General features: G+C 39.4%; 1 protein-coding gene across 2 annotated transcripts in view; it reads left to right on the top strand.

Moving 5' to 3' along the window:
• Positions 1-25,024, top strand: part of LOC131225152 (coiled-coil domain-containing protein SCD2-like) — a 121,315-nt gene that overhangs the window by 81,403 nt on the left and 14,888 nt on the right. For both annotated transcript variants that reach the window (XM_058220608.1, XM_058220607.1), the window contains 3 exons: positions 15,720-15,833; positions 15,982-16,103; positions 17,757-17,832. In XM_058220608.1, coding sequence (XP_058076591.1) covers positions 15,720-15,833; positions 15,982-16,103; positions 17,757-17,832 — 312 coding nt within the window. The remainder of the gene's footprint in view (positions 1-15,719; positions 15,834-15,981; positions 16,104-17,756; positions 17,833-25,024) is intronic.

Below are 25,024 nucleotides of genomic sequence, written 5' to 3'. Positions count from 1 at the left end.
GAAAGAGGGATGGAACCAATCCCAAAGATGGGAGTTTGGGTTCTATCTATGACTGTAACATATGAGTGTGGGGAGAAGGAGAATAAGAGGAAAAGAACTGAGACTTACCAGTCATATGGGAGGAAGCTCCAGAGTCTATGACCCGGGAGGTAGGAGAGAATGACGCAAGAAGAGCAACATCTAACTGGGTCAAAGTTGCGTGAGATGGCTCAGGAATATCACGAACGTGAAGCCGCATAAGGGCATCATATGCAACCCGAGAAATGATGAGAAACTCCCCTGAAGTAGATTGCTCAGTTGTCGGGGTGGAAGATTGTGTCTCAAGAGCAACTGTGGATGCAACAGAAGCAGCGGCATACGTACGACAACCAAGGATCTGCCAACAATAATCAACAGTGTGATTAGTTCCGTCGCAATACGAACAAATGCGGGAACCATCATGTCCCTGTCCACATCCACCACGACTACGAAGATTACGATCGCCACGACTACGATCTCCCTCGCGGCCCCTACCATGACCACCATAACTAGAAATGCGCCTTGAACTCAAGGATGGTACTCGAAGGCCAAGAGAGGACTGATTGCCAATAAGATGTGTCGAACGCTCTGGTGACACAAATGAATGCGAAGGAAGAGTAAAGACAATAACGCGCTGACACATGGCATAGACTGTCGTCAATGGGGGAAGAGGATCCTGCATAACAATCTGATCTGGAACATGAAGATAATCGGAATTCAACCCAGTTAGGAACTGCATGATATGAGTATCATCCTGCTGCTTATGGGCATGTTCATGATCCTCTTTACATTTGGAAGGAAGGGGTTGATACAAGTCCAACTCATCCCACATGCCCCGAAGCGTCGAATAGTAATCTTTTAATGATCTTGAGTTTTATTGGAACCGACTGATTTCTTGAATAAGCTGGAATACCCGTGAAAAATTCTAAGACTCCGAGAACATATCATGAAGCGCATCCCAAATGCCTTTAGCCAAGGATAAAAACATCACTGAGTGGCTAATCGAGGAATCCATACTATTCAACAACCATGCAATAACTTAATAATTCTCCTTTGTCCAAGACTTGTAGGTAGCATCTGTAGAGCTTGGAGGATCATTCAAAATATACGACAACTTCTCACGGGCTCTTAAGAACACTTTTACAGATTGTGCCCATTGAAGATAGTTGTCACCATTCAACTTAGTGGAGGTAATCTGCAAGGGGTTGGATTCAAGAGACCCCATGCCAAGAGATGAGGGCCCTTTATTAGCCGTAAGAGACTCCAAGTAAAAAGGATTGATTCAAACAATTCTATCTCACTCAATCATTCAAGGGAATAAGAGATAAACCTCAAACAAATAGCAATCATCCAAAATAACACGAAACCCAGTAAAAAATGGCCCATCTGAGTGAAAAATAGCCCAGCCGCACGTCCATTTGAGGTTAAAACCTTCTCGAACATGGATCTTAGGTAAAAAAATAAAAATAAAAATCCTCCATGAGTAGCTTGGGAGGAAGATTTCAGTCCATCTTGAGCAAAGAAACCAAAGAAAAGCTTACCAATTTGAGGTATCGAAGAAAAACGGAAGATGAGCCCGATTTTCGAATTTCTTTTTTTCACCCAAAATACCATGAAAGGAGGTCCAAAAAATTCTTTAAAAATCATGACAAATCTTTTAAAATCAAGATCTATCAAACCCCTAAACTTTTAGCTCAAATGGAGTCCATGCGTCCGTACAACGCTGATGTCAGCTGTACGACTGCTGACGTCAGCAAGGTGACGTGTCGCCTCTTAACTTGTTGGATGCGGAATGCCTGGATTTATGCTCTAATACCAAGTAGAAAATGGTTTGATGATTGTAGTATGAGGAAAAGAGGAGAAGAGTGAGAGAGGAGAAGAAGAAAGAGGAGAGTTTTGGGAAAGATGTTGTGTTAGGCTCAACACGCCCTAACACACAATATTTTATTATAATAGAGCATATAGTACACCGCAGGAGAAGAAGAAAGTGTGCACATGTACTAACATTAAAAAAATTATACACTAGAATTCTCTATAACCTAGGCCCAAACCTATTGATGGGAGACCCCAACGCTAGGGACCCAACAATAGCCGAACATGGGTTCTCTCTCCTTATGTCTCCTTCTCAACTATCATACTCCAACCCAAGTGTCAGCATACATCCGTCCACCCATCACCACAACATATGATGCAAGTGCATGAACTATTATGATACATGTCACATTTAGAAAGATGATGCTATGTTTAACAACATATATTCAGGTACGCTATCATTCAACTTTCTTGATACATTTCCCATCTATAGGTTTACCATCTTCATAAAACAGTGAAACACATCAGTGGACTTTATCCACCATCACCATAACATATGATGCAAAAGCATGAACTATCATAATACATGTTGCATTTAGAAAGATGATGCTATGTACACTATCAATTAACCTTCTTGTTACCTTTCCCATTTATAGGTTTACCATCTTCATAAAATAGTGAAACATATCCAGTGAACTTTATCCACCATTATCCCATTACAACCCAAGTACAAGATAAACACACGTTCCTCATAATGTCGATCTTTACACAAGTCCGAGTATCAACCCACAATATCAAAAGAGGTCTACGTGCATTTAAGGTCACATTCAAGATTAGCCTGCTGCACTAAACCACTTTAACATAGGGGTTAGTTTACATGCTAATATACCATAATACCCAACTATGGCCGCACGCAATGTTTTAAATATCGACGATATTGGCCGATATATCCCAAGATATATCTTGTATGCCACCTGTGCGATACGAGACGCACAGGTAGTGCCAATATATCCCACACATTCGATCCGGTGAGCATTTTCAGTTTTTGATCTCTTTTTTTTTTGTTGAAATTATGTTAAATCAGTGTCAAATGGTTATAAATCCATTAGTTCTTCGTGTTTTGCATGAAAAATAATAGAGTGGGGCTTAGCTTTTGATATCCATTGGTTCTTCATGTTCTCCATTTTTTTTTCTCAAAATTTTCCTTCAACCAGCTATCAATTGATACTAATTTCGAAGTATTTGATGAAATGATCATCACATATATTCTAATTTTGAAATTTCAGAGTAGGTAGTCCGATTTGGGGAAAATTAGGGAAAATTCAAAATTTCCCCAATTTCTCCCAAATTGCTTGTAATGTTGCATTCCAAACATGAAATCAAGCATGTATGAGGGCTCATCTACTGATTTGTTAAGTCCTTGTCAAATTTTGGAAAATAAAAATCATTTTTAAATAAAAATAATTAAAATATTTAAAAAAAAATAAAATTCCCTTCAGCCAGCTACTGTCATTTGGGACTAATTTTGAAGTATTTAGGAGTGTTTGATGAAATGATCATCACAAACACTCTAAATGTTATGCATTCAATTTGAATATAGTTACATTAGTTTAGTCAAACAACGAACAACTTGGGACCCTATATAAAGGAAACCTATCATGTGCACTTCTTTTTTAAGATGTTATGATTTAAAAGTGTATATTAAGGTCTTTTCTAACAATCCCTGAATTTTCATTGAAAAATTCAACCATTTTCCTAATGTTTCCCCATGTTTCCCAACAAGTGTGATAAATTACCCGATACAAACAATATATCCCGTGCGATAACCGATACGTATCTGTATCTCAAGGATGCAATACGTAACACGTTACTGATCTTTCGAACACTAGCCGCACGTACATTAACTCGAATTTACGACTCAGAAAAAATGAGTTATAGGGACACACCCAAATAATGGTTTGTGAGTGTTTAGGCATTGGGCACATCCCATTGTATGCTATCTTAGAAGAGTACTAGGACGCAAGTTCCTAGTGCATGACCCAAAAGGGTTTTTTTCCCCTTAAGTGGGCTTATTGCCCTTCTTGTCCAAATCCTATTCCAAGTGTCATTAACTATGTTCGAGAGGTCTGTCTAGCATTTAATGGGCACGCATCTAGGTAGGCTAGTTAACCGGCATGGTAGGCCACACAATATCACAATTTCATCTAGTTAAGTGGGCCACACAATATCACAATTTCACCTAGTTAGGTGGCCACATAAATATCACAAGTTCACCTAGTTTAGTGGCCACACAAATACCACAAATTCACATAGCTAAGTGGTCTCACAAATATCACAAATTCACATGGTCAAGTGGCCACACAAATGTCACAAGTTTACATAGTTGAGTGGCCACACAAATATCACAAATTCACAGTCTAGTGGCCACACAATTATCACAAGTTCACATGATTGCATGGTTAGGTGGCAACACAAGTATCACAATTCCACATCGTTAAGTGGCCAAGCATACACTACATGTTTTCAAGGATTAGTGGTTAAGCAAGTATCACATGTTCACATGGTGGAGTTGCCATACTAGTACCTCAGGTTCTCATATGGCTCAATAATTGAAAATAATCAAGATCAAGGTATGACATATATGATATCTACTTGCGCAATCACGCCCATGAATCTAATGACATCAAATCAGAATGTCACCATTCAAGAGACTATGAAATATGTGCATCCATGTATTCAATCATCTACAACATACTACATGTTGTGCCAGATCCTTTGACACAAGGGCCTATTGGTGAAGTACAAGGGTTCTTCACTAGAGTACTCGAGTGAGGCTACTTGTACGCCACACTGGCGTACGTTGCATAAGTAAAAAAAAATGTGCTACCTGAGCGTACCCGGTCAATAGTCTACATGTGTATACCATTCGTGCACATTTCATCCACCTGATGTTCATTATTAGCGTACTTGAACATGGGGTATGGTGCACGCCATCTACTATGTATCTCATAAGTCAAATAGGTTTGTTTCCCACATGTGTAAGCATTCTTTCTAAGCATCGTTGACTAAGTTCGGGTAGACTTAGCCTTAGTGAGTGCTCGATTAAACTAGCTTAGGCTCAACGATTATAAGGTTAAGCCACTAATCTCTGTGTCGTTCTTATGATTTAAATGTCAAATCCTAATAACTACTCTACGGATCGTGTTTCGGGCTTGTGGGCCTCAGCAGTGGGCCCCATATAAATATAAGGTGGCCCAAGGGCAAACAAAAGGATATCGTGGATATGACATATACCTCAAGTAGGCTCCGCTGAATGGGTGATGTAGAGCGGGTCACGAATAGTTTCATGGCCAAGATGGATCAGAAAAGGCCCGGTCGACAACAGAAATAATCCAGACAGTCGGACCGTGATGCGACTCATCGAGGACGAGACAATGTTTACATATTCGTTAAGGATAGTCGAACAATAATCCTTGCCCCTATGGCACCAGAGAACCACCCTGAAGCCTCTAAAGTGGAGGGGAGTTCCCTCTTGACCATTTGGGATTTCATGAAGGAATCCAAAGAAACCGACGAGGTATATGCCGTAGTAGTGAAGGGCGATGAATCGGAACCCTCAAACATTCCTCCAAGTTTAAGAATATTGCTAAACGAATTCAAAGAGGTCTGGCCTGAAGATTTACCTGATGGATTACCCTCCATGAGGAACATTCAACATCACATAGACCTCATCCCTGGGGCTAGCCTGCCCAACCGCCCTCATTATCAGATGAGTCCAAAGGAGTGTGAGATACTTCAGGGGCAAGTGGAGGAAGATGGACGTATCTAACCCGGTGATGAGTGGAAAACGGCATTCAAGACCAAGGGTTGTATGAGTGGCTAGTCATGCCCTTCGGCCTATCGAACGCACGAAGTACTTTTATGCGTTCGATGAATCAAGTTCTAAAACCGTTCACTGGCCGATTTGTGATAGTATATTTTGATGACATACTAATATATAGCTAGGATGAGACAGAGCACAGGAAACATCTCAGGCAAGTGTTGTAGGTCCTACAAATTAACAAGTTGTACCTCAACTTGAAGAAGTGTAATTTTTTAATGGACAGCCGTTGTTTCTAGGATTTGTTGTAACGTCCATGGACATCCATGTGGATGATGAAAAGGTGCGAGCCATTAGGGAATGGCCGATCCTGACAAGCATTCATGAGGTGAGGAGTTTTCATGAGTTGGCTACCCTCTATCGTCGATTCGTGCGAAATTTTAGCACAATAGTCGCACCTATTATAGATTGCATGAAAAAAGGACCATTTCAGTGGGCTGATGAAGCTGACAAGAGCTTTCATGAGATCAAGCATCGTTTGTCCACAACACCAGTCTTGGTGCTTCCTAATTTCAACAAGCTGTTTGAGGTTAAGTGTGACGCTTCATACGTCGGAATTAGAGGAGTATTATCACAGGAAGGTAGGTCGATAGCCTTCTACAGCGAAAAGCTCATCGAAGCCCAAAAGAAGTGGTCGACGTATGAGCTTGAGTTGTATGCAGTTGTTCAGACATTGTGACATTGGCGGCATTATTTAATTCAAAGAGAGTTTGTTCTGTACATTGACCATCATGCATTAAATTTTATTAATAGTCAGACTAACATGAATCATGTGCATGCTAGATGGGTTGCGTTTTTACAGGAATTCACATTCGTTCTGAAGCACAAGTCAGGGCAACAGAACAAGGTGATTGATGCACTTAGCCGTCGTGCATCACTACTTGTTACGAGGAGCAAGGAGGTGGTCGGCTTCGACTGTCTCAAGGAGTTGTATGCCGAGGATGAGGACTTCAAAGATTCTTGGCTGAAGTGCCAAGAAGGTCACCCTAATGACCTTCATATACAGGACGGTTTCCTCTTCAAAGGGAATCGATTGTGCATCCCCCAAAGTTCTCTGAGAGAGCAGATTATTCAGGAGCTACATGGAGGTGGCTGCAGTGGACACCTTAGGCGAGACAAGACATGAGCTCTTGTAGAAGAGCGGTATTACTGGCTGCAATTGGTACGTGATGTGGGAAAAGCCATATAATGTTGTCATGTTTGTCAGACCTCCAAGGGGTCTTAGAATACGGGCCTCTACACCCCGTTACCTGTACCTGATGGTCCTTGGGAGGATTTATCTATGGACTTTGTGCTTGGCCTCCCACGAACACAAGCAGCATGGATTCGGTGTTCGTGGTGGTAGATCATTTTTCCAAGATGGCACACTTTATCCCATGCAAGAAGACCTCGATGCAACACACATGGCGAATCTATTCTTCAGGGAGATCATACGGCTACACGGGGTCCCCAAGACCATTCTTTTGATCTTGACACGAAGTTCATTAGTCACTTTTGGTGGACTTTGTGGACTCGTTTCGATACATGACTTCAATTTAGCAGCGCATACCACCCACAGACTGATGGGCAGACCGAGGTTGTGAATCGCACGTTGGGAAATCACCATTCCAGATTATCTACGGATGAGTGCCTCGCCACACACTTGACTTGGTCCCTCTGCCCAAGCTCCCAGGCACGAGCATTGCAACAGAACATATGACAGACAGGATCATGGGCATCCATGCGAAAGTGTAGACCAAACTACATGCCTCGAACAAGAAGTACAAGGAACAAGCAGACAAGCATCGGTGACAAAAAGTGTTCGATGTGGGCGACCACGTTATGGTCTATCTGCACAAAGAGAGATTTCCAACCAGGATGTACAATAAGTTGAAGAATAAGAAGATTGGACCTGTCCCAATCATCCGAAAGATCAATGACAACGCTTATGTTGTTGATCTTCCAGATGACATGGCGTTCTCACGGACTTTCAACGTCGCAGACCTGACCAAGTATCATGAACTAGAGCAGGACGAGTTTTTTTTTGAAGTGGAGGGGACTGATGTAGAGCGGGTCGCGGACAGTTTCATGGCCAAGATGGATCAGAAAAGGCCCGGTTGACGACATAAGTGATCCGGACCGTCGGACCTTAGATCGGGCGTATCTCACAATCCGGAATAAGTTATCAGGCACAAAATATATGATTTTGGGGTAGGACGAGCTACTTTAGCTAACCAACATGGCATAAGCCAAGTTGCCCACAGGATTTGCGAAATTCCATCATATCGATGGTCGAATTTCATATTTAATTCCGTTTTTACTATAAATAGGAAGTTTTAGTTTGATTATAACTCTTCATCCGTTGGGCTTTAGGAGTTGTGTCCAACATGAAAAGTGCTTAGAATAATTAGGAGAATAACGTGTTAAGCCATATACGAAACTTACTATAAAAAGTAAATTTACTATTTATAGTAAGTTGTGAATTCTAGGAGTTTTAGTTGTAGTTTGCTTTTGATTTCTCTCTCATTGCTTGGTATCCCTATTTAAAGGGTTGTGAACTCGTTTATTTCATTCATTAATCAATTTCGAATTTTATAGAATTTATTTTCTATTTTGCTTGCTTTCTTTCTCGTGGATTCAAGAAGCCTCTGTGAGGTGTCCAGAGAAGTTCCGTGGATTCGGAACAGTTATCCTCTTGAGGAAGACAGTGCTTGACCTCACCACGTTCATCCCTGCGTCAATGGGCAACATGCATAAACATATATGACAAGTGGCTACAATGGAGGGATAGTGTACATTAAGGTACAACCCTCAATCGGACTGCATGGATACAATAGATACATCACAGGTTTACATAAATAAGTGGCAATCGAGCATCACAAACTCACATGGATAGGTGGCCATTGAGGATCATAAAGATAAGTGGTCATACACACATCACATGATCACATAGTTAAATGGTCACACATACATCGCGATTTCACGTGGTTAAATGGTTGCGCATACATCACATGATCACATAGTGGAATGACCACCTATTCATCACAGTTTGTCATGGTCAAGAAGCCACACATACATCACATATTCGCATAATTGGATGGCCACACATACAACTCAAATTCACATGGTTAAGTGATCATATTCACATCAGATGATTGCATGGTTTAGTGGTCACATTTGTATCACAAGTTTACATGTATAGGTGGTCATATATACATCGCATGATCACATGACTAGTGGCCACAAGAGCACAATTCACATAGACAAATGGTCACGCAAAAATCACGGATGCACATAGTTAAGTCGCCCCACACACATCACAGTTTCACATAGGTAAGTGGGCCACACCGTATCACAAGTTCTCATGGTTAGGTGGGCCACACATTGTCACAAGTTCACATGGTTTGGTGGCCCACACAGTATCACAATATCACACAGCTAGGTGGGCCACCTGAATTCACAAATTCAATTAGTTTGGCAGGGCATGTTGTCCAATGGACAGTGTGGATTAAACACATCATCTGGGTGGGTCCCGCTGTCCTGAGGACAATGTGGATATACAATACATCACGGTGGAACCCGCTGTCCAAATGAATAACAAGGATATACTACAACATCATGGTGGGCCACATTGTCTAGTGGACATTGGCCACATTTCTCGGTAGGCCCCACTTCCAGCGGGCCACAAAAGTTTGGATCAAACTAATATTTGTGTTTAAACATCACAATGGGTCCCACATGATGGTGGGCCGCACAACAGTTTGAATGGAAAATAAACATTGCAGTGGACCCTATAAAAGTTTCAATGGTGGGGCATCATTATTGCTAGAGGTGTACACGAGTCAAACCGAGTCGAGCTTGGCATAGCTCGAACTAGGCTCGACCACTTGCTGACCCCAGCCCGAACTCGGCTCGGCTTGGTCCTCGAGCCTAACTGGCCAGCTCGGCTCGGTTCGATCAGCAGCTCAGGCTAGTTCGAGCCGAGTTCGCCTGTGCAACATTTTCACAAACACATGGACCGCACCTTCAAAATCTCATTGTATGTAAAACAACAACAATGGTTTTACAGGTATTTCATCAAACACCTTGTGCAACATAAAAAAATAAAGAAAAAAAGGGTATTTGTTTCATATACGTACCTTCCTTGCCACCAACCACACTTCATTGAGTCATTTCATCAAACACTCGGTGAGCAACAACAATATCAAAGTAACTGAGTCACCGAATTGGTTTGACCCGAATTCAATTCGAGTTAGGTTTGATCCGAGTCGAGTCGAGCTCGAACTCGGTTCGAAATTTTTTCGAGCTCAAAAAATCAGCTCAACTCGGCTCGAACTCAGTTTCGAACCGAGTCGAATCGAGCTTATTCGAGTCGAGTCGAGCGAGCTAACCGAGCTAACTCTGCTCGTGTACAGCCCTAATTATTGCTCCCTCCAACAGTGGGATCCACTAAATATTTGAATCTACCCTGTTTTTAGGCCATGGCCTAACATGATCTGGTGAAACAAATGGATGAGATGGATTTCTCATCCCATCATGGTTGGCCATACCATCCACATGTTGGGTCCCACACCCTAAAATGATCTCTCAAAAAGGATGGACGGTGTGGCTATAACCCATACCTAACGGTGACCCTAGGAAGGTTTCAACGGTGAGGTGGACAGTGTGGATATACAATGCATGCACGAGGTGGGCCACGAGATGTTTTCAACAGTAGGCTTTCAATCTTCATTAGGTGGGGCCCACTGAGATTCAAATCTGCCTCATTTCTAGGCCACGTGCCTAGAAAATGGGCTAGAGAAACTGATGGATGGAGGGAATTCTTGGAGAGAGGGGGCCTTAGTGGCCTTCATGCATTGGCTTGAGGGATGAGGTGGGCTACATGAATTGGTTGTTGATGAGGTGGAGGGAGGAAAGAGAATATATGGAGAGTGTAAAGGGATGTGAGGTTTGGATAAGGTAAGAGAGATAGTGGAGAAAAGCTTTTGGACTTTAGTAGTCCATGGGCTTGACCAAGTCAAAGGTTCACCCATTGTGATGATGCATAAAGTGGCTCTCATAGAGGTGGATGATGGGGAAAGTAAGGTCAACATTCTTATAAAAAGTCACTTGTGTGTGAGGGTATATAGAGTGTTTGTTTCTGGATTATGGGTATTTTATGTGTCAGTTTGATCTATATGCTTGTACATAAGGATACGTATACATGTAATATGTGCATATCCATATCATGGATCATCTTGTGTGCACATGGAGGTCAATGGACAAACATTCCTTTCTGTTTATGAGCTATAATTTCTAGACAAACTGAAAACTACTGTGGCTGCCAATCATTGAATAAAGAACATTGGATGCAAAACCAAAATCATCAGCCACTGGATTTAACTCCCAGAATGCATTTCTACAATAAATATAAATTCCAGGTAGTCTAGCAAGATAGTTCTTTTATTCATATTTTATGTCTTTTATAGTAGTTATGTGAATTCATGATAAATCGTTCTGACGAAGTGACAGCATCAAGAATTTACTTTCCATGTGATGAGGACTTTTGTTCCGTCTGAGTGTGCTTATATCTATTGACAGATTTCATGATGCTTGATTGAAGGAAACATCATTTTTGTTCGACCCAACAATGACAGGTTGCCCACCTTTCAATAACTTAAGGGTGCATTTGGTAACACCTCAAGAAACAATTCTTTTCACTTCTCCCTGAAAGAACTGATCCATTGAGTAGCTGCTTGGCAAGCAGTTTATGAGAGAATTATTTCTTCTTGGATCTCAAAATATGGTCAAAATTATCTACAGATTTGACTCTCTATTACTCATGCAATTAAGGGGTTGACAAGATGGATAGTCAAGTACATGGGGGCCCTTATTTGGACCACTGATTTGTTGGCAACCAGTGGATGGTTAGGATCGTTAGATCAAAGTTATTCTTGGAGGAAAGGGAATAAGAGGTGGGGCCCAAATGATAGATGATCTATTTCCATGATCAGATATTTTTCATGAATGATTTGGATCGTCCATTTTGTTGGATATGGATCGGACGGCTAGGATCATCAAATCATAGTGATCTTGAAAGGGAATCGGAGGTCGGGCCAACAAGATCATTGGTCTAGATCCACCATTTTTGTTATAAATGATTTGGATTGTGGATTTTATGGGGCATTGTTCGGATAACTAAGATCATGAAATGAAAGTGATTCTTGAGACTAATGGGACATCATAGGCGAGGCCCACAAGATGAACAATCAAGATCCATGTCCAGACGATTTTTCAAAAATGATGTTGACCATTCATTTTTTTTGGCCATACAATATGCTCATAAATGGTATGGACCATCAATTTGTTGGTCACTAATCAAATGACTTTGTGTCATCAGATCAAAGCGATTCTTGAGAGGAATGGGAGCGATAGTTAGGGGCCACAACATGGACAACCCAAATCCACAATCGGACCTTTTTTAATCATAACTATTTTGGACTATCTATTTTGTTGCCATAGATTGGTGCCAACAAATCAAAATGTTTCACCAGAAGCATGTAGAGTCAGAGCTGGGGCCACCTTGTTGATATATAATCCATGATCAAACCTTTTTTTGTCGTAAGATCTAGACCGTCCATTATGTTGGCCATACATAGTATGCCATAGGTTTTCCAGATCAAAGATTTCTTGTCACGTCCCTAAATCAAGTGTCAGTAATCTGTGATTACTATACACCAAATTTTGGTTGACAGCCTCCGTAGAACTCCGATTTTGGGGCTTCCAACTATCGCATACTAAGTCCCATAAGTGGGGCTCCACAATGAGGATTTCTGAAAGTAAAGACGACACATACGTATCATTTCTCAAAATTTCATCATATTTAACATGTGTTACTGTGTATAACTAAGCACATCAAGGCAAAACCAAAACATAAACCATGTCATATTTATTATACCTGCTGTACATATACAGGGTATTACAAAAAAATATATACACTGATATGTACAAGACAAAAAGGACAACTAGAGTTTGTAATCTCTACTCCTTCAGCTCCCTACTCTTACCTGTAAAAAAAAAATAGAAAGGAAACCTTGAGCTACTAAGCCCAGTGAGTGCGTGTGTGCAGTGAAAATGCATGTTTCATGTCATGCTCATATCATGCACAGGCCTACTGGGCCGATAACAATAAAAGAAAGATACAATGCATGATGCCACTTTCCATGTTCCAAATTTTTCACATTTCCCAATTGGATCACCAAGGTCTGAAACAGAGGTGGGACTCGCATATGATTGCTACCCACTTGCACAGGCTTTTCCATTGTGGTCCACTACAGAGGTGGGACTACATAATTCTTGGGCCGAACTAGTCTAACCCACGTGTGTTGAACCTCACTATCTGCCTAACAGCGAGAAGTCATAAGTCATCTGGCAAAACGATAGCGGACAATTTACGAGCTCGTCACACACAACCTATCTTTACTTGCCCATAAGCAGGTCATGTCAAACCTCTCAACCAATCGACACGCGTCGGTGGGCGTCGCCGTTTACTTTAGTATTTCGGCATTCCAGCGCACTGTTTTTCTAACCGGTCTAAGCATTGGTTGCTCCCAATGGTACCAATCGGGGTTTAAGGACTTTCACCCAGGGACCCTTTAATCATGTCCTGTTGAATTACACATTTCCGGTGTGGTGTCCAACTCTAAATCATAACAAAATATGTTTCATTGCATTTACAATCACCGTATGCATATGTCCACACACAAGCACAATATATCATGTTTTTCAAGGCAAGCATAGGACAACCTTCCTCATATGGTCTCCTCATGAATTTAAGTTCCTCATAGGGGTCTCATGTAATGCATCTGTATCTAGACGGTTCACATACTAATCATAGACACATCGTGTGTCGCAACACAACCCACTGTGATCACCATACCATAATATGAATCATTTACTCTCAATCATATAATGATACAATAACTATGAACCATGCATATGATATGCACATGACTTAGCCAATCTAAATCCAAACTGGGATTCATTCCGCTATAAGACTTCATGCCACGAGCATGCTTTTTCTCAAGAGTTAACTACACCAAAAGGAGGAAGGATAGCTCTTTCAAACGTTTTGTCAAACAGGTAGCGGGCGAACTTTGTAAGGGACAGAGAGAAATCGATGAAAATACGTATGAATTTAAACAAAACTAAATCATCTATATCATCCAATCTTCCATTAATAACCTAACCAACTAAATCAGAAAATCCAGCAATAAGCTTCAGAAAATCCAGCAATAACCTAACCAACTAAATCAGAAAAACCAACAATAACCTAACCAACTAAATCAAAAAATTTATTCTTCTATAGGGCTTTCAAGGAAAATCCAGCAATAACCTAACCAACTAAATGAAAATCTAGTCTTCTATAGGGCTTTCAAGGAAAATCCAGCAATACCCTAACCAACTACATCAGAAAATCCAGCAATAACCTAACCCTAAATCAAAACAATCTGTTCTTCTATAGGGCTTTCAAGTAATCTAACGCACATATATGCGTGCTCCTAATCTATGCACTCACCTGTAACAATCAAAGGATTGGATTTCAAACTCGGGTTCTGCTTCCTTTTCTTCTTCTTGTTCTTCTCACCTTCAAAGTTAAGCTAGAAGAGAGTGCTGGAAATGGGTTGTTGAAAGAGGGTTTTAAAATTGGCTTTTGTCTAAAAGAAGGGTTGGGAGGTGTTTTGTGATATTTTTGAGAAGTTTAAGCTAATGGTAACAATTTTATATTAAAAAAATGTTATTTAAGATTTGACATAAAACATTCCAAGGATTTTAAAAAATTCGAGGTCATTTGAGTTATTTTATCAAAATATATATGTGCATATCTATTCATAACTTACAATCCGGGTGTCATATTGACATGCTGTTTTCACCAGTAATTCCGTAACTCGACTATGGTCACAACGGTTAGGCTCTTGAACCTAACGGATTTTGAAAACTCGATGATGGCCCACCGCTAGATAAAATAAGGACATAGTTGTCATTTCTCAGATTGTTTAATTTTAAGTCCGTATATTAAAATTCAAACATCGGGTTGAAATGCGGCTTGCGGCTTGATAACAAAACAACATTTTGATCAAGTCAAAATATTCTCAGGGCCAATGGACCTACAGTCAACGGCTATCCAGTGCACGAACTAGATGTCGTGGCCTCGGGTCTTTCATTTCTTGAGGAAGTAGAGATGGGACACACATGAGATGGATGGTCCAGATCCATGATTGAACCTTCAAAAAGTGCATTATACTATCCATTTTGTTTAGAATCATTTGATGAAAATAATTGTTAGAGGTCATGAGCAACCGGTGAAGTGTCCCATGAAGCGCATGATCCAGATTGATACTTGAACCTTTTATAATGATCAATATGGAAGCAAGCCTAGAATTTCTTCTTCCAAAATATTTACATTCAAACACTATACTTCCCAATTTGTTCTTTTGCAACAGATAATAGTGAGAAAGTGACTTTTTATCTAGATTATTTTCTGACATGAAACACACCATGAGCTGTTCACCTGGTGGGCGCTATCATTGGATTGGTCATGCCCTAAAATCTCGCCCATCAAATGATCCTAGTGATCCAATGAAGACAGAAAACTACAACCAATGATACACATTTAATGGGGCTGTATAACTGTTAGAATTAGCAAATGGGTGAGATTTTTGATGCATCACCCATGATGAGGCCCACCTTTTGAATGATTTGAATTACCAAATGGTGGGCCTCGCATGTACAGTTCATTGGGCTGAGCAAATGCTTAATTATATGTGGTATATTTCATCATGTCTATGTTGAGATAACTTTTTTTATTGTGAATCAACCGTTGCAGCTAGATTGATTGATTGTATGAACACGATCCTCCATGGTCCATAACATTTTGATCATTTAAATGGTGTGAGTCAAATATGTGAAATCATGTTCTATTATCTCGTAGTTCCATTTGCTTTATCCATTCACATCCTTGGTGTCTTAACGGTCTCCTTTCCTTCTGTAGATATTCATGCAGATATTGCTGGACCAAAGCATGAATATTGGTCATCTTTAGCCCCACTTCCTCTTGAGGTTGTCTTAGCTGCTGGACGGAAGGCTAAAGAGGAATTCTCAACAGGTTAGATATCATAATTCGCATTATGTATGCTCACTGTTGACTGGATATTGCGAGGTTGTAATTGGGCATCAGTGATGTTACCCTGTGGATGCTTTCTCCTTCACGTGCTCTTGTAGACTGTTTTTCTTTCAACTACTTGATTGAACAGAGAAAGGTGATATGGAGGAAAGGGATAAAGTTCAACGGGATTTGAATGATCTGAATGGCGAGGGAAATATTGAGAGCATGCTTTTAGTTGAAAAGGGCTTGCGCGAACTAGTTTCACTAAAGGTTTCCATTCTACCCTTGTGTTATTCGTTTTATTGCTTGCCCATGTTTTCTTTAGCTTGTTACGTTGTTCCTGATAATTTGCCAATTTCCACTGAATTGGTGCCTCCTTGATGTCAATACAAAGGAGGATTTGCCAAATACCTATAGGAAGTGTTTTAAATATCAACGATATCGGCCGATATATCCCACGACATATCTTGTATCTCACCTATGCGATACGAAATGCATAGGTAGTGCCGATATATCCCACCTATTCTATCCAATGAGCATTTTCAATTTTCGATCCATTTTTTTAACTGTAAATCATGTTAAATCAGTGTCAAATGGTTACAAATCTATGATTCTTCATGTTTTCCATGAAAAATCATGGATTTGGGGGAGATAGGGCAAGTTGCAGAAAATTGGGAAAAATCAAAATTTCTCAATTTCTCGCAAATCAGTTGCAATCTTTGTATCCAAACACAAAATCAAACATGCAACCTGATCTAGTGATTCTTCTTTTACTTTTGAATGTATTGCTTGTGTTTCCATACATGTCTTCTTACATTTAAATATACTTGCATCAGTTCAGTTGGACAATGCATGTATTAGGACCCCATGCAAAGGAAACCCTTATTATGTGCACTTTTTTTTGTAATGTTTTAATTTCTAAGTGTGTATTGATGTCTTTTTCAACAATCCTTGAAGTTTCCTTGAAAAAGCCGACCTATTTCCCAATGTTCCCATGTTTCCCAACAACAGCGGTACATTACGCGATACAGCCAATATATCCCATGTGAAAACCAATATGTATCTGTATCCCAAAGGTCTGATATATTACACGATAACAATATTTAAAACATTGCCTATAGGTACACAAATATACAAGTATGAACTTTGTGGTGCTTAACTGTGTTTAAAATATTAGAACTTTTGATGTTGTATTCGGAATTTATCTTGAATCCTTGATAGATTCTATAAGACCTGAGGCCCCGAAATCTGGTTCGTACACTGGATAGCCGTTGGCTGTAGGTCCATTGGCCCCGATAATGTTTTGACTTGATCATAATGTTGTTCTGTTATCGAGTCGCAAGCCGTATTTCAATCCGATGTCCAAATTTTAAGATACAGACTTAAAATTAAACAATCTGAGAAATGACAATTACGTCCTTATTTTATCTGGCGGATTCCACCTGGTGATAGAGAAGTAACTGTATCGGACAAGGATCAGGAAATTCATTTCACCATTTTATCACTATTTTTATTAGCTTTAAAATCATATCATGCACGAAATCCTATGTCTTATGGAGCAAGATGATTTTAGCATACACATTAACTTAAGGATTTAATTATCCTAATATCTTTTTCAGTTGTTTTGCATAAATTCTTTCGGGTTTAGGAAAACAGAAACCAAGATGAACTTATCAACCAAAGTAGTGAATGTATCAATCTATTGAATTGCCTGAGGGGCTGATACAATTACAAAAATGATATTTTGATCACTGATATCTAATGAATCATTAGACATTGACTGTGATGGTTGATAGGCTTTCCTATCAACTATATACCCACACAACTATCAGTCTGATAATGTTTGCCTCTTTCAGTTTTTCATCCCAACAGTTATTTAGTCTTTTTTTCCTGTATTCAGTTCTCTATGGATTTGATTTGTAGGTAGAGGATGCTGTTGTGCTTGCAATGGCTCAACATCGACGCCCAAATTCTTTGAGGCATGGTCATCCTAACCCAGGTTTGTATACTGCAGTCTCCATAGCTTCTGGTGAGGAAATCATTTTTATGATATAAGCCCTATGTTTTGTTATGATGTGGACACTTGTATTTTGTTATGATGCGGACATTTGTATTTTGTACTTGTGCCAGGTAATTTGTGCCAATTGTATTTATCTATGAACATTTGGTAGCTCTAACTCTAGAATCTGATTGTCATCTTATCTATATACAGTTTTTTTTTTATTTAAACAACAACAGGGATTGCACTCTACTTTTGGTTCTATTCATGCTGTCATCTGAAACCATGGACAGCTTAAGAAAGATCTTGCACTCTGGCACTCTGGTTATTCCATTTAGAATTGTGGAGGCTACTTTTGAGGTAGGATGAAAATTCCTACTCTCCAACAACCATCTGAAACCATGGACAGCTTAAGAAAGATCTTGCACTCTGGCACTCTGGTTATACCATTTACAATTGTGGAGGCTACTTTTGAGGTAGGATGAAAATTCCTACAACCACACCCCCCCCCACAACATGTGAGATCTGACTGATCATCAAGTTGGTCCTCAACGTAGGTGGGCAAATGTACAAAGAAAGGAATTACTAATACACATTGGATGCATCTGATATCTGCACTGGCCTATTTTTGTCTCACCACATCTTCTAGTTGGGCTCATCTGAGGAGCAGACCAGATCTCTCACACACTGCACTGGCATGTATGGAGTGTAGAAGAAGGAATCTTACTCTAGTAGCCTTAATGGCTCTCTACTCAATTTACAACTGACTTTGACTTTGTTTGATTCTGTTGAAGAATAAGTAAGCTGTTGGAAACTATATCTGTTTGCTCGTATGGAGATAGTCCTGAATCTAACCGTTGTCAGTTATGACTTCTCATTGTTTACTCTTCTAAACATTAGTTTCCGCCTTGCTCTTTAATGGACATGCCTCTGTTGTAGCAGAGATATTCCCCAAGTTGGCTCTAAGATATTAAAACAAAAAATAGCTCTGAGAAGTCTTGGAATGGATATCCTACTTTCAAATTGTCATGTTTCTCACAAAATTTCTGAGAAAAAAGAAGTTTAGGAAATTCTATCAACAATATTAGACGAATTGGGCATCTACCATCCCTTCATGTCCATTCTTGAATGTGCAATCATTCTTTGTAAGATCAATTATCTAATCAATGGGAAGCCAATAAGTCAAGAAGTAAGTTTACCCCTTTTAAGAGTTTCCTGCTACTAGTAATCATGGAAAACTTTGAGAAAGCACGTCCGTAGGCTGCATCTAGAAGATTTCCCCCAGATACTTGGTTGATCACATGGGTTAAGAGTTCGAAATGCCTCATACAGTGAGAAAGTGCACATGGCCGTTTTTCACTGCAAGGCCCACCATGATTTTCTGCTTTATGATTGGAGATTTGCATTCTGCTCTCCTTTGGACATGCCTATTTTATCGTACAAGGCTTGACATGATATGCTTCCTTGTGACTGGAGAGTCTACATTCAGCACATGTTGGATCTTCTCGGGTGGATCCGAAGAGTACCCTGAGGCCTCCCACAAAAATGGAGCTCTAAATGTTCTAAATGCAATAGATTGTTGGGTGTTGCCTTTTGTTCTCTTCTTCATTGTTTGCGGCTAGAAAGAGCATTAGGAACTATTCAGAAGGAGCAAATTTGGGTGTGTGCATGTGTCCGTATCTTTTTCAATGAGTGCACAACCAATCGATGCCACAACCATGGGCAAGACTATGTCCATGACCTCTACCACCATCACAACCACCTCTTCCTATACCACGTCTACAACTAATGCTAGTTTAATCAAAGTTTCTGAATCCTATCACTAAGGCAGATTTTTCAAGCATAGTTGAACCCATAGTTTTCCGACGTTTCACATCACATAATAGAAAACATACACATTATTAAGCAATGGTAAAGAAGGTGATCCAAGAATATGAGCATGAATTGGTTTAAAATTAGTATTAAGACCCGCCAATAATTCAATGATTCATTTCTTTTCAATAATTTTTTAATGTCTCTGCATTTGCAGAATACACAAACGGAAAATCATCAAGAAATGATAATTCTTGCCACAGACTACGCATCTTGGAATCATAATCAAACATAAATCTCTCCCCCTGTCACAAGTGACTAATATCCTTATAGATATTTTAAATGCAGGCCATATTGTTCTGATCAACATACAATATATAGGCTGTCAACAAAATCTCACAAGCAGTGGATAACAAAAAAGACCTTCGCTAACTGCTGGTTCCATAGAGTTTGAAAACTAGGATATAACCAATAAATTGTTGTATTTCCATTAAGCATAGGAGGGATCAGTGATAGAGGGTAGTTCTTTTATATTACCATCTATATATCCAAACTTCTGTTTGCCTTAAATAAACATCTCAAGATTCTCAACTGCATTAGACCACTGAAAGTAATTACTTGACTTCAGTTTATGTGTTGTTATATGTAGGCCAGGGTTTTCAAAATGAACTAACCATTTTATTCTGGAATTAACGAGGTCTACAGTGTCAGATGTGGATGATGAAGCCATATAGAATCTCAAACAACTAATGCCAAAACAATGCTATAAACAACAATAGTAAGAAGAATGAACGGCTGCAATAAGAAATTTCAAAGAATGTCTAAACCTGATCACACTTGGAAGGGGGTCTTGCAGTAAAAAAAAATAGCTAAAAATAAGATTAATAACTTGATTGTTGTTTAAAAATATGGTTACTAGAAATTAGGGTTAAAAATATCCAAAAAATCTGCCCTAATAGAAAAAATCAGCCAACCTTATCTAAAGCAACACCAATAATTGTTTCAACAAGAAAAATCCAGTAGACCCTAGCTAAGGCAACACAAAAATCTACTTCAATAGGAAAATTCCAACAAACCTTAGCCAAGGCAACCCAAAATCAACTTCAACTTAAACCAAACCTAGAGAATAAACAACTTAAAAAATCTGTTAAACCTAAATATCCAGCAATACCCTTGACCATTACGCAAAAATCAGCAAGTCCTTCATAAAAATTCTTCATTAAAAAAAAAAAAAAAAAAGTTGAAGAAAAATGTCAAGTAACATCTTCATTTGGACAGTAGAAAATTAACTAAGGATTTCAATTCCAGTAATCCATGATTTAAAGCCCTAAAAAAAAATCCAGCTGCAAGCCACCCTCCTCTCACGAATCACAACAAGTCAGTGAGGAAAAGGCCTCAAGACTCTTAAAACAGAAAAAAAGAATGAAGAAGAAGAAAGAAAGTGAAGGGAAAAGAAGAAAAGAGAAAAGAAAAAGAAACCCTTGGAGATGAAGAAGAAGAAACCCTAAGAGCATTTAGGTTCTCATATCATGTTAAGAAGAATGAGAAAATTTGGTAGGGAAAGCATATGGAACTGGGATGTCTAGCCCTATCTTATTTATAATAATAGAAGAAAATGTAAAATTACATTTATGTCCTTGTATGAACGAAAAGCTAAAGGAAAGCAAAGAGGTAAATAAGGAAAGTATGGAACAGAGATAAAAGGCTGAAAAATTAAGGGCAAAGGCCCATAACATATAAGGCCCACGTGTATATACCTGCGGGCCCAGTCATAGGTCCACATGCACATACACCCATGAGAACAAAACGTGATTTTTCTGTCACTAAAAAGTTGAGCCATTATGAAGGAAGGCTATAAGCCAACAATGGAAGAGCTGTCTAGCTACTCAAAAATGGGCTTGTGTGTTTCGCATGTGCAAGAATGAGTTGGCCTGTAAAAGGAGAGAACTCTTCTCATAACTCTTGTAGGATATCAAGTACTCAATGAAATACAAACTTACTCATAAAATATGTTTTTTCTTAAACATTTAGTTGAAACGTCTTTTGTGCATTTCTTTAGAATATTATAGTATCTTATGATCATAAAATGTCCTCTAATGGCATGGCTAGTCCAACTAAAACAGCCAGCTTAAGTCATGACACTATAGTTTTGTTTGTCACCCGCTTAAATATCTTCTTTAAGAATAGGGCAAGCAACTTATTGTGATTCCTCATCTTTGAAAATAAAATGGTAATGTTAGAGGGAGAGATTATTGTTGTTTGCTATTATTTGCTTGTGTATTTAGTTTTAAGGTACCTTTTTGTTGTATTATAGACCATAGACAAGGGGTATTTTAGTAATTCATCTTCTTGCAAATCATTTTCAAACCCAATTAAGAGTCCTAGGAATGGGATGAGTTTAGTCTCCAAATTAATTTCCATTATGATTTTACCAAAGTCCTCGGAGTTTCTTCGTTGAATCTAGTGCTTCAAGTTTCAACATGTGCTTGGAGCTATTAAATCCCATTGTTAGAGTATAGGATATGCATGTACAACTGTTAAATATTATAAATAGGTATATGGATGGATACATGTATATTTGTTAAGATCTCCAACAGATCTCCCATGTCTTTTATATACTCTTCATTCTCAATAGAATAGATACACAAAAACATTCTTCAAAATGTTGTCTCTGATAACACCCATATTGGTTTGGTGTGGGGTTAAGAAGTATAGATTTGCATAAGAATTGAACATTGATTTTATTTTTCATGACACCTAACACCCACAGGTAGGGCCATATTGTTGACATGGTGGCATCAACACGTGTATCTTTAGGCTTTACAAGTGTAGTCATTGAACCGGTTTGTGCATAGGTTTTGGGTGGCAAGGATATGCCATCTTTAAACGAGGTGTATGCACACTTCCAGCGTGTATCTTTGGCTGTACAAGTGGAGTCAATGATAGCTTAGCTCCAGTATTGTTCTCTAGCCGGGGCCGGGGTGGAAGAGGTAGTCATTGTGACATGGGAGGTGGTTGTGGCAGAGTCACGGACCTAGGAAGTTCATGCATTGTGGCTCTCCAATCATTCTATTGAAAAATGTTGGGACCTCTATGGGAAACCCGCATGGACTAATCAAGCTTCCCACACTGGAGAGTATAGCAGGCCTCCTTTGACTAATTCTACATCGATTGTTCCACAGACACATGACTAGTGAAATGGTTACTTTGACTCAAGAAGAATATTTCCAAGTTGCTAAACAATCTACTTTGGAGTGTGCATGTAATAGTTGGATTAGGGTTCAATATTAGGTGGCACCATGTTTGCAAGTGGTGCCAACATGAGCCTTTGCAATGGAGGGTGCAAGAGCCCAGGTAAAAGAGAGGTTGATGTTGGTGGGCAGCTGATCATAAAATTTTGCCAATCTACCATTTAAAAGCCTACTCCAAATTGTTGGGACAAAGGCTAAGATGATGACAATGATAATGTTATCATAGACCTAGGAGGGAATCTAGGGTTTGGCAACGCTTGGATCCGTTGAAAACTGGATGTCTGGATTGTAGTCGGAAGCATAAATTTGCATGCTAGGAATTTCCAACTGTCATGTTATCTTTTATGGAACACATTCGACACCATCTATACAGTTGCATCATCTGATCTTGTTTAGAAACTACATTCTAGTAGCTCTTGCCTTGGTGTTCTTTTGGTGATATCTTCAAATTTCTTTTCCTTTCAAAGATGTTTGATTGGAGTCTCAAATGGCACTAGATGGAAAAATGAAATCTGTGGATTTTCTTCTAGATCTTGATCAACAAAACCAATTTTCATCCCCATTGATATTTGTCAGGGTTTGTTTAGAAAAAATCTTCAAGGCTAATACCACTTAATTTTATTAAGTTCTGCACTTCGGTAAGAAAAAACATTTTGCATACTAACAACACTGCCAACCCGACACACACACAGTTGTGTTTTTCCCTTTTTTGGTTGCATTTTTTTGAGTTTCAAGATCTATTTGTTGATTTTCGGAAGTTAGGGATATTTCTATTATTCAATTATCTGCAAGAACCAACATCTTGTTCAGAGGGTTGGGGGTACGATAATCGACTGTAAGATTGAATCCTACTTTGATTATGTGAATCAGGCTATTGCAGTCAAGTTAAATGTGAAGGACTAATCATTGTAGTTTCTGTATTTAAATTTGTTTATGGTTCAGACATTATGGATGTTTATTTATAGAGCATTCCCGAGTCCTATTCTTTATCTGATGATGAAGATTGTAACCAAGTAGTAGCTTTCAACAATGCCAAGATTATTACCTAAAGTGTCAGAATCAAGACTGCCTAGTGTAGGCTCTGTGCATGTGTTCTTAGCCAAACTTGCTTGATATCCACTTGTGAGTGGAAGTGGAGAACCTAGAAGACGTTGTTGAGAAAGAGATGACTGCCCTGGATGAAACAAAGGTCGGAAACATCTAAGAGAGATTACCAAAATAGTATTTGGGAAGATAGATAAATGGCACTAATAAACAGGTTGACCGATCTGTATATGGACAAGTGTATAAAGATATGTTTGGGCATTTGGAGCATCCATGTTTGACATGATGCACGAATGCTAAATTGTGATTGAGATGAGAATTAGACCTTATGTTTGTTATCTCACAAAAATGAGATGAGAATTAGACCTTATGTTTGTTATCTCACAAAAATGCTCTCCTGGGAACAGATTCTCATGGGAACTTCACGAGAGAACAGATTCTCCACTAGATGAGTCACCTCATGAAATTCCATGGGCTAACTTTTTGGCCTGATCCAAAAATCTGGTGGGCCATAGCAAAGTGGAAACCCCCAGGCCCTTGATTTGCCTCTCACTTTGCTATGGCCCACCGGATTTTTGGATCAGACCAAAAAGTTAGCCCTGGGGGTTCCATGAGGTGACTCATCTAGTTGACCGTCCAGATTTTGTGCCCACATCATGTGTCAAAAGTTCTCATGAAAATCCCGTGAGAACTGGTTCTCAGGAGAGCATTACTCATCTCAACCACATTTTGGGTTGGGAAAAAAGCTTAATACTAACTTGCTTAATGCAGGTTACATTTTCCATGCCACCCCAACCCCAAGTGCATAAATTCGCTTGGGAAGCCCTGCTAATCTGATTTGGTGGTACAACCACATGCTATGTAACTTGTTAATGCAACCAATTAAAGTCTACAGTACTCGTATATGACCTCCTCACTGGGACCTTTTCAAGCTCATGAGGAGCTGCATGCTGATAGTGCAGCCATTTGCTATTGTTCGTTGAAATATGATTTCTGTTATTTATGAGTAACAGTAAGAATTGCCTCTGGTTACTAGTAATTGGAATAACTGAATTGGTAACTAAAGATAGTATTTATTCATCAAA

This window comes from Magnolia sinica, chromosome 14 (assembly GCF_029962835.1).
Source record: "Magnolia sinica isolate HGM2019 chromosome 14, MsV1, whole genome shotgun sequence".
Lineage (NCBI taxonomy): Eukaryota > Viridiplantae > Streptophyta > Magnoliopsida > Magnoliales > Magnoliaceae > Magnolia > Magnolia sinica.
This window is presented reverse-complemented; position numbering and strand designations above follow the sequence as displayed.